General features: G+C 42.2%; 1 protein-coding gene across 2 annotated transcripts in view; it reads left to right on the top strand.

Annotated features, from left to right (window-relative positions):
• The window catches only part of LOC139372662 (KH domain-containing, RNA-binding, signal transduction-associated protein 3-like), a 146,373-nt gene that overhangs the window by 96,150 nt on the left and 32,155 nt on the right, over positions 1-18,068 (top strand). For both annotated transcript variants that reach the window (XM_071112441.1, XM_071112443.1), the window contains exons 3-6: positions 7,096-7,212; positions 10,169-10,315; positions 11,481-11,623; positions 12,251-12,428. In XM_071112441.1, the coding sequence (XP_070968542.1) occupies positions 7,096-7,212; positions 10,169-10,315; positions 11,481-11,623; positions 12,251-12,428 (585 nt within the window). The remainder of the gene's footprint in view (positions 1-7,095; positions 7,213-10,168; positions 10,316-11,480; positions 11,624-12,250; positions 12,429-18,068) is intronic.

Consider the following 18,068-nt stretch of genomic DNA (forward strand, 5'->3'; position numbering starts at 1 on the left):
TAGCTAAATGTTATAGTCGTTGTGCTTTCTCAATGGACATTCGGGTGCTTTCGTAAATTAGCTCTGGCTATCTATAGGCTGGACAATAGAACGAGTCAAAATTCACCCAAGTCTGAAAAACGGCTTAATAAGAACGTTGGTTAAACTGAAACACTAACGCGAGCCCATAGCAAATTATTGGAATCGAACGTTCGCAGAGCCTGTTTTGACTGAGTGATGCTTAGAATTCCATTAAAAATATACATATTTTTAATATACCACTACAAGCTGTTCGTCGGACGAAACTTGTGAAGAAAGTAAACATCTTGATTGTCTCAACTGTGCTTATGGCTGCGTAATGAAAAAGTAGGGGAAAAATAAAACATTTTGGACTATTTCTGGTCTTAGCAATCAATGACAGATGAGCTCGCTACCCAATTAAGTTGTTTCCAGCAGCACATTTACAGTCACCAATGCTCTGATTAACACGAAAACTTTACTCGCCCAAGCAAATTGGTCAGAGTGGTCTCATTTGTGTCTGGAAGTAGCTAGCCAATGTTAGCTTGGGTGCTTGATACTTATTTTCCACCATAATTTGCAAATCAATTCATAAAAAATCCTACAATGTGATTTTCTGGATTTTTTTCCTTCTCATTTTGTCTGTCATAGTTGAAGTGTACATATGATGAAAATTACAGGCCTCTCTCATCGTTTTAAGTGGGAGAACTTGCACAATTGTTGGCTGACTAAATACTTTTTTGCCCCACTGTATCTGAAAATGTTTCTTACTAGACTATCTTACCTGTATACGGAGACAGGTGTTTTCTTCATCTCCTTAGCTGTCATACTATAATTCCACTGATTTCAAACCTCGGTCCTCCAGAAAGTGGAGAGCAACACTTATGCAGCTCTATTACGCAATATATATATTTAAAAAAAGCTGTGTTAGACAGGATTACCTATACATGCTGACCAGCTCAAATAGACAGACGCATGGCAGACCAATCCAAACTCATCTCTTGGCATGTCCAGCCCACTCATTATCTCAGCCAATCATGGCTAGCGGGAAGGTTGCTGACTTTTTCTGTGGCTAAACCAACTAGGCTCATAATTTAACCATTCTATTCATATTAACAGATGGCATACAATTTTGTTATTAAGGCACATGAAAGTTCACATGTTCCAGAATGCATTTCTGCCAAAAAAATGCAATTAGATTTAAAAAAAGTTTGCATTCAAATGGCTCTCCTGTGCAGTAGTGACGCATGACAAACGCCACATTTCCTGAAACAAGTCACAATTTACAAATAAATTATAATCAATCCCATATAGTCTGTTCTAACAAAAAACATCTCTAGTACAGCTAATATTGAAAACAGTCAAATGCATTTGTGAATTAAATCGTTTTAGCCGACATGTTGTCGTTTATTAATTGTTTAATTATTCAAGGCTCCCTTTCTATTTTGTTTTATAGCTGAAATACATGACTAATTAAAGACACGGATGTCTTGTATGCTGTGTGATGACATGCACAAAGGAATGAATGACTGAGTGATATACTGTATATTGAAGTAGTACTTTATGCCAATAAGTCAGTTATTTTTTTTATTTTTTTTTAGTTAGGCTAAAACAGCTACGGTAAACAGGACTCTGAGGCCTCCAGCTCCATGTTATTTCAATAACTTAGCTTCTCAAAGATGCCCTTTGGTGGTCCAACTAGCATTAATGGCAACAATGGCTGACAGTAAAATCTATTACGTCATGCATTTCAACGTGCCATACCATTCCGCAGCACCTAGCAAGCTGTGCTGCAGTATGACACAACTTTTAAAGGAAGAGCCACAGTGTTTGCTTGTTATTATACCAATTTGCAACTGGAAAACAGAGCATCTAGAAAACAGTAATCCCTTGTAGTTGTTTTACAGTATTAGTGTTGCTGTGAGATTGGCTTAGAATTGATTTATGTGTAAGCGAAGAGAGGACTGCAGCCCACATCACTGCACGCGCCACCAAAATGTTCCCCTTTTGTCATTTTAAGACTCGCGCACATCTCACCAAATGTGGATCTAGCGTTCCTCTGCCGATCCTTTCAGTGCGCTGTGTTTAAGGGACCACCCGCTGTAGACTTCTGACTGACATCATTTTTCATTTGATTCTACATGTAAAATCGGTGCACACTTGGTTCGCAAAGCAGGTCTCTTTGCTGATCTGTCTTTTTTGTTTGCTACATGATTCCATATGTGTTATTTCATAGTGTTATTTCATAGTGTTATTTCATAGTGTTATTTCATAGTTTTGATGGCTTCGCTATTATTCTACAACGTAGAGAAAAAGTACAAATAAAGAAAAACCCTTGAATAAGTAGGTGTTCTAAAACTTTTGACCGGTAGTGTACGTGCACCTCGTCATACATATTTTTGTATAAGTCACCACAGGCCATTAGAAAGGTGTAAGGAGCTCCACTGGTACATTTCTAGTTTAGGCTGTGTTTCTGTTGCTCTGTTGTTTCTGTCTTCTCTGTGTCTGTGTTTCTATATCTCTGTATCTCTACTTGTCACTGTCTGTGTCCCTGTATCTTTGTGTCTGTCTCTGTCTGTCTCTCCTCTCTCCTGTGTCTGACTCTGCGTCTCTCCCTTCCTCTGTCTCTCTTTGTCTCTGTGTCTCTTCCCTCTGCTGTGTCTTTCTGTGTGTCTGTCTCTCCTCTCTCCTGTGTGTCTCTGTCTCTGTGTCTCTCCCCTCTTTGTCTCTCCTCTCCTAGAAAATGGCCACAATGATTTATTCTTCTGCTGTTGGCTCGGGCTGTCCTGCTGTCTTCAGCAGAATCGCTGCACGCTGGCTTTTCCTGAACACACCTCTCCTCTCGCAGTGCAATACACACACACACACACACACACACACACACACACACACACACACACACACACACACACACATACTCTCTCTCTCTCTCTCTCTCTCTCTCTCTAGCACAGCACAGGCTAGCAGTACAGTAATACATTCAGGAAATGATGAAAATATGTTAGATGTTGGTCTGCCCCACCCCCCTATGTAGCTGTGATTAATCATAGATCCGTTCCTACTGTTTTGTGTCCTCTGACTTTTTCTTAATCACTGAACCCGCTATCACTCTACCTGCTATCTCCGTCCCCTGCCAGTTTCCAAATAGGTTATTTGGCTGTCCCCATAGGAGAACCCTTTTTGGTTCCAGGTAGAAACCTTTTTGGTTCCAGGTAGAACTCTGTTGGGTTCAATGTAGAACTCTCTGTGGAAAGGGTTCTACATGGAACCCCAAAGAGTTCTACATGGAACTGAAAGGGTTTTTACCTGGAACCAAAAAGGGTTCTACTATGGGGACAGCCAAAGAACGCTTTTAGGTTCTAGATAGCACCCTTTCTTCTAAGAGTGTAGTGTGGTCCTGGTGTGTGTGTGTGTGTGTGTGTGTGTGTGTGTGTGTGTGTGTGTGTGTGTGTGTGTGTGTGTGTGTGTGTGTGTGTGTGTGTGTTTTCGTGTGTATTGCACTGCGAGAGGAGAGGTGTATTTTTGAATTTTTGCAATTCATTCCAGTCATTGGCAGCCGAGAACTGGAAGGAGAGGTGGCCGAAGAAGGTGTTGGCTTTGGGAATGACCAGTGAAATATACCTGCTGGAGTGTGTGTTGCTATGGTGACCAGTGAGCTGAGATAAGGCGGAGCTTTACCTAGCAAAGACTTATAGATGACCTGGAGCCAGTGGGTCTGGCAATGAATATGTAGCGAGGACCAGCCAACGAGAGCATACAGGTCGCAGTGGTGGGTAGTATATGGGGCTTTGGTGACTAAACGGATGGCACTGTGATAGACTGCATCCAATTTGCTGAGTAGAGTGTTGGAGGCTATTTTGTAAATGACATCGCCGAAGTCGAGGATCGGTAGGATAGTCAGTTTTACGAGGGTATGTTTGGCAGCATGAGTGAAGGAGGCTTTGTTGCGAAATAGGAAGCCGATTCTAGATTTAATTTTGGATTGGAGATGCTTAATGTGAATCTGGAAGGAGAGTTTACAGTCTAGCCAGACACCTAGGTATTTATAGTTGTCCACATAAGTCAGAGCCGTCCAGAGTAGTGATGCATGTGTGTGTAACCAAAATTAAAGCAGTGGTTCTAGCCAACACATGATTAAGAGGCGACTGTTCAGCTCTCATGTGGGCCATCACTATCAGTGCCAGGCAGCACAGTCCCTTCCTAGTCCCCATCCAGAGACAGTAATGAACCCACACTGCAGAAGTTTAGGACTGGGTTCAGATGACTGTTGTTGTTGAGGTAACCAGATTAGAGATATAAAAAGCTGATAGCTCTGTTAATGACCACAGGCCCCAGTCAGACTATGGTTACGTCCCATTACATCCTTTTCCCTTTATAGTGCACTACTTTCTGGTCAAAAGTAGCACACTATAAAGCGAAAATGGGTGCCATTTGGGATGCAGAACATTTATATCTAATTCCAAACACCCATTGAAGAATGGCCAGACTGATATGTCCTGTAAAACAGAATGGTGAACACAGAATGTGGGTTAGAGAGGTTTTAGTTTGCATTAGTAAAGACAGGGTGATGTCAAGATTAAATCCCTGACATTTAGATGCCTTAAACAGATTAGATCCAAGGCAAATATCTTTGATCTGTCTGTAAATAGCTAGGCTTTCATAAAAGCACCAATTTAACAGCATCCCATAGCGCAGCACCAAAACAGCATGTGATATGCTGCCTGACTGTTATCCGTCCTGTTATTTGTCTGAATAAAATGACTGCTTTTACGGAATGGTCATTTTTTACATATTTAACTTTTTCATGCTTGACCGTTGTTTACAATACATGATGTATCCCCCCCCCCCGAATATAACAGGCGCAAACTTTCCCACCAGTTCAAATTCATACTGATGTAAACCTGGCTATTAGTAAACATAATGGACTTCCAGATACCATTGGCACCTTTTACGGAGCCTCACCATCTGCAGACATCATCCTATGTACAATTGTAATGAGTGGAATTTAACTGGTGTTTGCATGCGCGAAGGCCTGTGTACGAGAGCACTAGTGAAACTGACAATATAGGGCCATATGGCCTGAGTTCACCTGAGTGCACTGCCTGCGACTGATCATTGCAATGCCAGTTACTGACCGTTGCAACGACAGTTAATGACCATGGCAACGACAGTTACTGTTGTGAGAGAATAACAGGCAGGAGACATAAGAGCCATAGGTGAGGTGTAGAACAAAATAGGGCTGTTTTTTTTGTCTCTCCTGTCTGCTAATTAATGACCCAGGGAGATGTAGGAGACAGTTGTATAACTCACTGTTAAAGGGAGAGAGATGGTGAGCAGAATAGCTCTGTACTCTGTACCCTCTATCTCTCTCTCTCTCTCTCTCTCTCTCTCTCTCTCTGTCCCTCTCTTTCTGTCTGCTCTTTTTCTGTCTGCTCTTTTTCTCTCTCTTTTCTCTCTCGCTCCTCTGTTTTTCTATCCATCTAATCTCTCTGTTTTGGTCTTTGCATGACCTTAAACAGGGTCACTCAACAGTCAACCGCTATATGAAAATAGCAAGTGCCTATGCCTCTATGTGCCTTTTGCAGAGCATTTATACAGTGGTAACAGACATAGAATGGCAAAATGGGGTATTGTATAAAACTTGAATAGTTGAATAGAAAAATGTTGTACTATATGAACCTGACCGCTCATACGCTTAGAATCCTAATTTCACATAATGCTGTTATAATTGGAAGGATTATGTATGTTAGTTGTAGCTGTATTGCATCCCAAATGGCACCTTTTTCCCTATATAGTGCACTATGTTTAACCCTATGGGCCCTGGTCAAAAGTAGTGCACCATATAGAGAATAGGGTGCCGTTTAAAATAAAAAATTACATTATTATTTGTCACATGCGCTGAATACAACAGGTGAAATGCTTACTCACAAACCAGTAAGTTACTTAACCAACAATGCAGTTAAAAAAAAATGGAGTTAAGTAAATATTTACTAAAAAACTAAAGTAAAAAATGGAATAGGAAAGTAACACAACAAAATAACAATAATAAGGTTATATACATGGGGTACCGGTACTGAGTCAATGTGGTCGAGGTCATTTGTATGTGGTTAGGGGGTAGAGTGACTATACATGAAGAATAAACAGCGAGTAGCAGCAGTGTAAGAACAGTGGAGTTGGGGGGGGGGGGGGGGGGGGGTCAATGTAAATAGTTTGGGTAGGCATTTGATTAATTGTTCAGCAGTCTTATGGCTTATGGGTAGAAGCTGTTAAGGAGCCTTTTGGACCAAGACTTGGCGCTCCGATACATGTGGGTCGCACACCCGGATATGGTTGAAATAGCAGTGTTACGGAGACTCAGTGCTACTATCAAAGATGTCAAATAAAAAAGGGATCAGTGAAACATTTTACTCTTGTCAAATGCTAACCATCCTTGCTTGATTTTTGTACTATTTCAACCTGACCATTCACACTCTGAGCCTCCTCATTTCACATAATGCTGTTATAATTGTAAGGATTATGTGTGTTAGTTGTCAAAGGCAGAAAGATTGCAGTCAGAGTGCAGTATAACTGCAGGATGCTGCAAATACCGCATTCAAAATAACTATGTTTTTTTTTTACTGCGGTCATTTTGGAGTGTAACTACACTGCAGTTATACTGACGTATTCTTTCATTTCTGAAATCCAAAATACCAGTCGGCTGCAGTTACTGCAATATTACTTCAGTTTCAAAACTGCAATCTTTGTTTTGTAAGGGAAATGGCATCCTTTTCCCTATATAGTGCACTACGTTTGACCGTATGACCCTGGTCAAAAGTAGTGCACTATATATGGAATAGGGTCTCATTTGGTATATACACCTGGACATGGTTGAGATAACAGTTTTATGGAGACACCCGTGCTACTAGGAAGATAGTTCTCATGTCAACCCAAATACAAATAACTTACATTTTGTACTCTTGTCAATTGCTACACTTGTTGTTTATATTTAAACAAAAGCAGACTGTTTGAACTGAAATGTGATTGACATACAACTGTTTTTGTCTTTATCTCATCAGCACAGTTACTCATTAAGCTTCTCTGCTTGTGTTTCTGTTTTAGTTTAACTTTGTGGGCAAACTGCTGGGTCCACGCGGGAACTCACTAAAGAGACTGCAGGAAGACACGCTCACTAAGATGTCCATTCTGGGGAAAGGATCAATGAGAGACAAAGAGAAGGTAACAGCCAAGTCTTTCTCTCCTTCTCTCGAACAGTCAAACATTCCTCTTTCTCCCTCTCTTTCTAGTAAAACCCAAGTCCTCTTCTCTTTCTCTCACTCTCTGTCTCTCTATCTCTCTCTGTTGTTTGTTTCGGGCAAATTGAAGCAGACACCCTCAGTGGAAAGGCATCAATAACCAGCTGAGTTATTGTGGATATGTTCTGTCTTGTTGTGTCTGTGACAGTCTTTCTCCGTCAGTCAGTTTGTCATCATGGGTGATTTGTGACATCGATGATCTTCAGTGTCATACGCAAACGTTCCGTTAGATTGTTGTGATCGATTCTCTCTCTGACGGCACAAACTCTGGAACACCTGCTGAACAGATCTGTCATGGAGATGTGCTGAGCTCAGCAGGTTTCAAACACACACGCACGCATGCATGCACGCGCACAACCAGCTCACACACGCAGCTCGGCATGCTTGACACACCTCCTCCACTACCTCACCAGGGAGATCTGTGATCTGTGACTGACAGTTTGCTCCAGATCCAGCATGCACCTTTACTTTCATAGTTTCAGAAAACGATGCGCCCGAAAAGAGCCTTTTGTTGTGCTATTTGTTTTCTTGCAGTGAGAGGCCTGTATAACACATTACGTTTTCGATCATTAAGAGGCGTAATTCTAGAATCTAATTCTAATTGTGTGGATACAGCTGTGTTCTTATAGCTGCCCCGCTGCAAGCCAGTTGGAGATGGATACAATCTCAGCTTCAGTGTATGCTTTATGGCTACGTGTAGAATTCTCATAGAATTCCTCCAATATCTGCCCAAGATTTGTCATCGTCAGTTACACAGAGTGTCAGGGAAAGGATCAAAGGAATGGCCACAGAAGCAACAGGCTGTATAAGGCTTTTCTCTTCTCCTTCTTCCTTCTCTTCCTCTGCTTCTGAGTGTGGAGCTGATGGCACCCCTGACATCCCTGCACTGTCACCATACTATTTTAGCCAATATGACATAGAAGCATTCAGAGTCTCTGTCCTGAAGTCGCTTTATTGTACGTTCCTTGGGCCGAGTGACGTTTAGGGAGGCGTATGCTTCTGGGTTCAAGGTTGGTGTTATGGAAACGAAGGCTAGTGGAGCTTTAAAATGGATGATGAAATCACATGTTGTTGTTGAATTGGGCTTCCCTGTCCTCTGTCAGTCCTCTCAGTCTGCAAAGAGTCCCTACAATACGCTGCATCCATGCTGTTGCTGTTGTGGCATCCTCCTATTGTTCAGCATGCATAAGAACGCGTCATCTGCAACAACTAACAGCACATACATGTCATGCTCTGAACCAAACTGTCTTTCCTATGGAGTTCCTATGGACTCTCATGTCGTTGTCTCAGGCTCTGTGCCTCTTTGTGCCTCTGTTTCTGGGAAGAGAATGGCTGTTTGATAACCAGATCCTCAGTGAGGAATATAAACAGATTCTCTATGAGGAATGTCAACAGAGGGGAGATGCTTGGAGGAGATAGAGGAGGTGACAGCTGTAATCTCCTGCCATGGCCTGCTGAGCACATATAGGAAGACAGTGTGTGTGTGTGTGTGTGTGTGTGTGTGTGTGTGTGTGTGTGTGTGTGTGTGTGTGTGTGTGTGTGTGTGTGTGCGTGTGCGTGTGTATGTGTGTGTATGTGTGTGTGCGTGTGCGTGCGTGCGTGTCATTGATGTCTCTTCGGCAGATCCATCAGTAGAGGCAGACAGTATGCACAGAGGAGCCTCTTCCTCGTAAAACACAGATTTATGGGGGAAATTAGCATCTCATCAACATACCACAGGTTTAAAACAAGGTTATTTATAATTACATGACAGACTCTGCCTTACATGATGCTTCTAGAGGACGGAATGTGTGTGAGTTGCAAGATTCCACTTGAGGAAGGAAGTTCTCAATAGCTAGCAGCATAGAGGAACACCACTAGAGAAGAGGTGAGAAGGATTTTGTTCTACTAGACAAGTCAGTTAATTAAGAACACATTCTTATTTACAATGCTTGCCTACTTGTAAAGGCCCCCCGGCCTAACCCTCCCCTAAACCGGACAACGCTGGGCCAGTTGTGTGCCGCCCTATGGGACTCCCGATCATGATTGGTTGTGATACAGCACGGGCTCGAACCCGGGTCTGTAGTGACACCTCTAGCACTGCCTTAGACCGCTGCACCACTCGGGAGATGTTGTCGGCTATGCTGTAGTTTTACTTAGGGTTTGCTGTCCTATTTTGGCCCTTCAATTATATATTGCCTCTTTCTGTCTGGATGAGATGGCTCATTGAGATTTTGGTTCCTATTTACACTATACTATGTAATGTATTACATGTACAGTATAGAGTGGTGTACTCCTTTATGGCATTAGAGGTTTGATCAGTATTGTGATTGTATTACAATTAGGGCTGTCGAACAATAAAACATTTTTAATTAAGTTAATCGCAGGATTTGCTGTGTTTAATCTCAAATAAACACAACTTCTGAATTTGCTCAAATTGAGCAGTAATTTCAGATTTTTTATTAAAAAAAACATTACACGAATTACACAGTTAGCAAAATCTGGTAAATTGATAAAGCACAGATTCTTTAACCTCAATGTCAACTTGTTTTGACATCCCCCGGATGTTTTTATCTGTACAGATTGTTTGGATTGTTCAGTATATTCTGAATGCGTTCGGACAATGCGATCACAATAAAAAAAAATGTGTCCACTTACATTTTTAAAAGTGAACTAGAGTTAACTGATTAACTCCGACAGCCCTAAATATAGTACGTTTAAATTCAATAATCAAGTCAAACAGATTTGCTGGATCAGTCTTGCTGATCCTGTGTGGATTAAATAAACTGTGAGGTGTAATTGAGGTGACATTATAATAGGCCAAGTTAAAGCACGTTCTGACAACGTCTGGTGTAAAAAAGGGCTTTATAAATACATTTGATTGTTTTTTGTTCCACCAGGAGGAAGAGCTACGGAAGAGCGGAGAGGCCAAATATCAGCACCTGAACGAGGACCTCCATGTCCTCATAGAAGTGTTCGCTCCCCCTGCAGAGGCCTACAACAGGATGGGTCACGCACTGGAGGAGATCAAGAAGTTTCTCATACCTGTACGTACTGACGACTACACACACATTACTGTTACCCTGTCCTCGTTTTATTTTATCCAACATATGAACAAAATATATCAGCTAGCTAGTCAATCAATCAATCAAATGTATTTATCAAGCCCTTTTACATCAGCGGAGGTCACAAAGTGCTGTCCAGAAACCCAGCCAAAAGCACCAAACAGATAGCAATGCAGGTGTACATCAGCTACTCTGCTTCTTTTGTGCAACATGTGATTATACTCTGTGTCAGTGTCTGCATTGAACACCCAGATAGTAGAGTAAAGGTTATACAGGAAGTAGCAAGTGGCAGAATTCTGGTCCAGTCCAGTCACAATCCCTCTGCTTCTACAAGCTAGCCAGCTGAAGTAGTTGAACCACTATCCCACTCTGTCTGATTGGATGCACGTCCCTCTGAGGGAAGGGAAGTCATGGGGATAACTGACTAAGCTGAATAAGAGAGTAACACAGTCAGACAGGAAGCACTCAGCACAGCCTAAACCTCTCTGGGACGCCCATACATCACGTTTATTTACTCTTACTCCATGTATTATGGATGTGACTGATCTGTCCCATGCTATTATGGAAGAATAGTATGATCTCTCCATCACATGTTGATATGTTTGATCGTTCCAGTCTCACTCCGAGCCATGATGATTTATTTCCGGTCATGAATGACGTCTTTAAATTTCCCTTACAAACACACAGAGATGTGTTGATATGGAGGAGACACAAGACAATTGTCTCCATGGCAGCATGATTAAACGCTGATTTCCATATTAATTGCTACGTTCCATTGAGTGGTGAATACAACTGTGTGTGATGATAAAGCACACACACAGAGAGAGAGACGATTGTGTGTGACGATAAAAAGCCAAATGGGGTTCCTGGGTTTTATCAACGGGGGATCAGGAGTGTGTTGCTCTGCCTGAGGAGCAGCGGTCACAGCAGCATCATGACACGCATGAGCGCATGCACACACACGCACGCACACACACACACACACACACACACACACACACACACACACACACACTGCTTGGTCACAGAAACACTGTATAGTACATTAATTAGACATTCCTACAGGGCTGTAACCCTGGAGATAAAGCACGCCATTTAATATGCTGTAATTAAAAGGGTATGTGTGTTTGTTTGTGTGTGTGTGCAGGATTACAATGATGAGATCCGACAGGCGCAGCTGCAGGAGCTGACGTACCTGAATGGTGGCTCAGAGGATGCCAAGGTGCCAGCGGTGAGGGGCAAGCTGCCTGCAGCACGGGGTAGAGGGACACCTGTCCCAGGACCCATCAGGTACCTACTGCCAATGTGTGTGTGTGGGGGGGTACACCATCTGACCCAAATGATACACAATACAACTTTGAGAACTATTGACATTCAAAGACATGTTTGTATGAATCTGTCCTGCTGTATTCTCTTTATGATGTAACTCCCTAGATGACTTAGGATAATACTCAAATAGTCATCTCCATTATAATACTTTAAAGTACGCACGCTGTGTGGCTCTCAAGCGTTCTACTAAATGCAAAGTATATTTGTGTTTATAAAAGGAAACATCAGATGAAGAGATAAACCAGGTCACAGAGAAGGGATGTGTGTATGTTAGTGTGTGTGTAGATGTTTGTATTGCTCTGAGAGGGATTATAATTGGATCTGTTTTAAATTAGACAGTAAATAGCATTTAGCATGCCTAATGTAGGTGAGAGAAGAAAGAACAACTAGAGGCAGTGTGGTGGACAGTCAGTCAGATGCATAAACCATATACTCACTACCGACAATGTGATTATGTCTGAATTGCAGAGGTATCCTGCTGACAGTTTACTGGTCCACTTAAGCCATAGGGCTCTGGTCAAAACAGTGCACTACATAGAGTGATATTTGAGACCCTACCTAAAATTCCCTGCTTGTCCTGTGTGGTAGGAGTCGAGGAGGTGTGCCCCCTCCCCACGCAGCTGTCCCCCGTGGAGCAGCACCGAGAGGGGCACCCCCTAGCCGGGTACCATCCGCCCGAGGGAGGGGTGTGCCAGCACAAAGAACACGAGGGGCTCCCCCGCGGAGACCACCGCCTCCCGTAGTACAAGACACATATGGGGAATATGTGAGTATTTACACAGTAAGAGGGAAACGTGTTCATGCATGTACACTGGCACACACACACACACACACACACACACACACACACACACACACACACACACACACACACACACACACACACACACACACACACACACACACACACACTGTGTCTGCATACAGGTACATCCTCCTAGTATTATCAAAACTGAGAAGGGATTTTACTGGTAGCTGCTATGGTAATCTTGGCATGCTAGTTTACCTGTTGTTTCTGGAGGGAGCCCATATGAACAGCTGGCAGTGATAGAATATATTAACTCCAGAGTCAGACCCTTTGGACACATGCCAAAGAGGACTCCCTCCTTCCGTCTACCTCCCACCTTACTGTCACAGCAGGCTCCTCAGGGACGCTGCACCAACCCAGCATATTTAGTAGAGAGGATGACGGGAGGAGAGGAGGGGTAGGAGAGGACAAGTACCCTGCCAGTCCATAGCTAACCACATCTGACAGGTTTATATGGAGGTCTGCAGTTAGAATGGGTGGAGGTCGTAGAGAATGACTGGTAAAGAGCCTCGGCTGGACCATCTGCTTCACATCATTGTCACAGTGGTAAACTGGCTCCACAGACAGACAGACACACACCTGCACCTGGGGATCCGGGAGAGAGAGCACTGCAGACATCTGGCTGATGATAAATCTTCACCATATCGCTGTGAATTACAGACTGAATGAGCTCCACTACTCTCCATCGTTGTAGAGGGTTGGTAGTACACACAACTACTGTTCTGTTGTTGTCACCATTGAGTGATGCTAACAAATAGTTTATTGTAGTTTTCTATTAAATTACTGCTGAGGAGGAGATGCATTTCTTGCTCATACTTGATGCCTCATTCTTCCAGTTTTTACCTTGTCTACAGACAGTCTGGCTCAGCCAAAGGGCTTGAAGCCATGTTCTGTTTATCCAGCATGTTTTTAGAGAAGTTAACATGACAATGTATCACCTACTGCAGGTGTCCCCAATTACATTCAGCCGCGGGCTGATTTTTTCTTGAGTGGAAGGTCGGGGGGCCGGAACATAGTTATACATTATTTGTAGACTGCAGACTGACCTCAAGAAGCCCAAACAGATATAGTGTTTGACAAAAACAGAATCATTTCTAACCTTGATTACCTTGTGATATGATCACATATACCTCTCAATTTATTAGGGATATGCGTGTCTCCTTACAAGGACAATATCTAGATACATGGGCTCCGATACGATACAGGAACAATACTTTTAGTTTGAAACGATTTGATGCAATTTGTTAACATTAGCATACTACATCTAGCTACATGTTGAACTTCCATCCTCTCAGGCCAGGAGTACAAAGTATGAATTTATGGTTGGATCAAAATTGCCGTTATAATCATTGGCTAGTACGGAGAATTAAGTAAAACCAGATGTATGAAAAATCCCTAGCGCCATCCACGGCCAATTTAGGACACTTTTAGCCACTGGAGGACAACAACACAATGAGATGCAACAATTCAAGTTGTTTATGTTAGTTACATATTGCTCTCAATGTGATGTGATAGGAGTGAAGCCAAACACAAACTGGCTTCCCATTAAACTTTTTTTTGGTATGCCAGGACCATTCATAGTTGATCTCACTCAATTTCTCTCAACACTGATTGGCTATTATTTGAAACTTTTTTTATCAAGGGAGGCCAAATGCTCGCTGGCTTCCCTTGCGTTCAATGGTACGGGCGGCAAAAATGTCATACTCTTTTTGACCAGATAGATGGCCTACATATACAGACAGAGGGACCCTGTTTTGCTCGCTCCGATGCATTCTCCGGTGAGATACAAAAATAATGCTGAAGGTGACACACAGATGTAGCCTACGAATATTAAAACAGGGAAGGGGTAGGCCTACCTCTCATTGGTGCGAGCAGCTGCTTCTCCCGCACTGTGCACACAATTATCTGACTTGTAGATCAATGTCATACTCGGTTACATGCACAAAGTTCGATAGGCTGAAGGAGAGGATGAATCGATTCAATCAGAACAGATTAGAGGTATTTTCAGAATAAGGCAGAAACAGATCAAATTAGTAAAAAACTTTAGTGAACTGGTGATTTGTAACATTTTAATTGGTTTTCTTACCAATGCATGCTTCATTTGGATCAATTTGGGCTACCGGGTGGGCAAATAAATTCACCCGTGGACCGAATTTGGTCCGTGGGCCACCTATTGGGGAACCCTGACCTACTGTATTGAGCATTCTGGAGTTAGGATGTTTTTGTTTTGGTAATTCAATTATTTTCAGAATTCAGTGGCTTTACTGTGCCTCTCTCTATTATCAGTGATTCGATATGAACAGTAAGTAGCGATATCAGATTATTGGCGAATCTAATTTGTATAAAACTAAATTATGAATGAGATTATTTGCCTAGCAGTCTGATTACACAATACAGTAATTGCATCCAAATCTCATTCCAGATATTTCATAGGGCACACAAACACACTCGTGCAAGCACAAACACACACACACTCACAAGGCCATAAGGAACCTGTTACTGACCTGCCTTTCAGCCCATTGGCCAGTAATAGGATTGTGGTTATTCTGCCTGTTACCCATTTCTTAACATTCACTAGGAATCAGAAATACTTGTCATTTCAATTTGGGCTGATAATGAGAAAGGTGTGGATAAAGAATTTTACGATCCCCATTAGCTGTAGCAAAAGCAGCAGCTACTCTTCCTGGGGTCCACACAAAACATGAAAAATGACATAATACAGATCATTAGACAAGAACAGCTCAAGGACAGAACTACATACATTTTTAAAAAGGCACACGTAGTCTAAATACAGTTGAAGTCGGAAGTTTGCATACACCTTAGCCAAATACATTTAAACTCAGTTTTTCACAATTCCTGACATTTAATCCTTGTAAAAAAAATCCCTGTCTTAGGTCATTGAGGATCACCACTTTATTTTAAGAATTTGAAATGTCAGAATAAGAGAGAATGATGAGTAGAGAGAATGATTTATTTCAGCTTTTATTTCTTTCATCACATTCCCAGTGGGTCAGAAGTTTACAAACACTCAATTAGGATTTGGTAGCATTGCCTTTAAATTGTTTAACTTGGGTCAAACTTTTTGGGTAGCCTTTCACAAGCTTCCCACAATAAATTGGGTGAATTTTGGCCCATTCCTCCTGACAGAGCTGGTGTGAGGCAGGTTTGTAGCCTCCTTGCTCGCACACACTTTTTCAGTTCTGCCCACAAATTTTCTATGGGATTGAGGTCAGGGATTTGTGATGGCCACTCCAATACCTTGACTTAAAGCCATTTTGCCACAACTTTGGAAGCATGCATGGGGTCATTGTCCATTTGGAAGACTAATTTGCAACCAAGCTTTAGCTTCGTGACTGATGTCTTTAGATGTTGCTTCAGTATATCCACATAATTGTCCGTCCTCATGATGCCATCTATTTTGTGAAGTTTACAAGTCCCTCCTGCAGCCAAGCACCCCCACAACATGATGCTGCCACCCCCGTGCTTCACGGTTGAGATGGTTATTGTCTGCTTGCAAGCCTCCCCCTTTTTCCTCCAAACATAATGATGGTCATTAGGGCCAAACAGTTATATTTTTGTTTCATCTGACCAGAGGACATTTCTCCAAAAAGTACGATCTTTGTCCCCATGTGCAGTTGCAAACCGTAGTCTGACTTTTTTATCGCGGTTTTGGAGCAGTGGCTTCTTCCTTGCTGAGCGGCGTTTCAGGTTATATCGATATAGGACTGGTTTTACTGTGGATTTAGATACTTAAATGACTTAGATGTCCTAACAAACTTGCCAAAACTATAGTTTGTTAACTATATAGTTTGACTCCAACCTAAGTGTATGTAAACTTCCAACTTCAACTGTATCAATGTATGCAAGCAAACTGTCAAATAGGGGAGAAGCGTTGTGTCACGAGGTGTTTCTTTATCTGTTATTTGAGGTTTGCTGTTTATTTGAGCAATATGAGATGGAAGGAAGTTCCATGCAATAAGGGCTCTATATAATACTGTACGTTTTCTTGAATTTGTTCTGGATTTGGGGACTATGAAAAGACCCATAGTGGCATGTCTGGTGGGATAAGTGTGTGTGTCAGTGCTGTGTGTAAGTTGACTATGCAAACAATTTGGGATTTTCAACGCAATAATGTTTCTTACAAAAAGAAGAAGTGATGCAGTCAGTCTCTCCTCAACTCCTAGCCAAGAGAGACTTGTCACGCCCTGACTCTAGATTGCTTTGTGGGTTTCTATTTTTAGTTTGGTCAGGGTGTGATGTGGGTGGGTATTCTATGTTGTAGGTCTAGGTTTTCTTTTTCTATGTGTTTGGCCTGGTATGGTTCTCAATCAGAGGCAGCTGTCTATCGTTGTCTCTGATTGAGAGCCATACTTAGGTAGCCTGTTTTCCCATTTTGAGTTGTGGGTGACTATTTTCTGTTTAGTGTTTTTGTTGAACCTTGCAGAACTGTTAGTTTATCGGTTTGTTGTTTTTGTTCCAGTATTCATCTTTATTAAAAGTCATTATGAATACGTACCACGCTGCAGTTTGGTCCTCTTCTCCTTCTCCCAACGACAATCGCTACAAGACTGGCATGCATAGTATTAATATCAGCCCTCTGATTACAATGAAGAGCAAAACATGCCGCTCTGTTCTGAGCCAGCTGCAGCTTAACTAGGTCTTTCCTTGCAGCACTGGACCACACGACTGGACAATAATCAAGATTAGACAAAACTAGAGCCTTCAGAACATGCTTTTTGGAGTCTGGTGTCAAAAAATCAGAGCATCTCTTTATTACGGCTAGACCTCTTCCCATCTTTACAACCATTGAATCTATATGTTTTGACCATGATAGTTTACAATCTAAGGTAACGGCAAGTAATTTAGTCTCCTCAACTTGTTCAACAGCCACACCATTCATTTCCAATTTCAGCTGAGGTCTAGCACTTAAGGAATGATTTGTATCAAATGCAATGCTCTTAGTTTTAGAGATGTTCAGGACCGGTTTATTACTGGCCACCCATTCCAAAACAGACTGCAAGTCTTTGTTAAGGGTTTCAGTGACTTCATTAGCTGTGGTTGCTGATGCGTATACGGTTGAATCATCAGCATACATGGACACACATGCTTTGTTTAATACCAGTGCAGGTCATTGGTAAAAATAGAAAAGTGTAGAGGGCCTATTTCATACCATCCTTACTTCCTGTCCATGCAGTGTGGTGCAGGCCTTGGTCGCATCACATGCCTCGGACTCAAACACATGAGTTCCATCAGAGCGGAGAGTGTCTGCCTTCCATTCCTTGTTAAAATTGTGTACTATATATGTGATAGGGGCTTTTTGGGACTTAAGTAGTGTGTCATGTTAAGCAGACAAACACTTACAGTGCCTTCAGAAAGTATTCACACCCCTTGACTTTTTCCACATTTCCAAATTGTATTGTGGTACAGTCTGATAATCGGCCAGATGCACTACTCTCTGTAGTGCCTTGTGGTCGGATGCCAAACAGTTGCCATACCAAGCGTTGATGTAACCAGTCAAGATGCTCTGAATGGTGCAGATGTAGAACTTTTTGAGGATCTGAGGACCAATGCTGAATCTTTTCAGCCTCCTGAGGGGGA

Source organism: Oncorhynchus clarkii, chromosome 18 (assembly GCF_045791955.1).
Source record: "Oncorhynchus clarkii lewisi isolate Uvic-CL-2024 chromosome 18, UVic_Ocla_1.0, whole genome shotgun sequence".
NCBI classification, from domain to species: domain Eukaryota; kingdom Metazoa; phylum Chordata; class Actinopteri; order Salmoniformes; family Salmonidae; genus Oncorhynchus; species Oncorhynchus clarkii.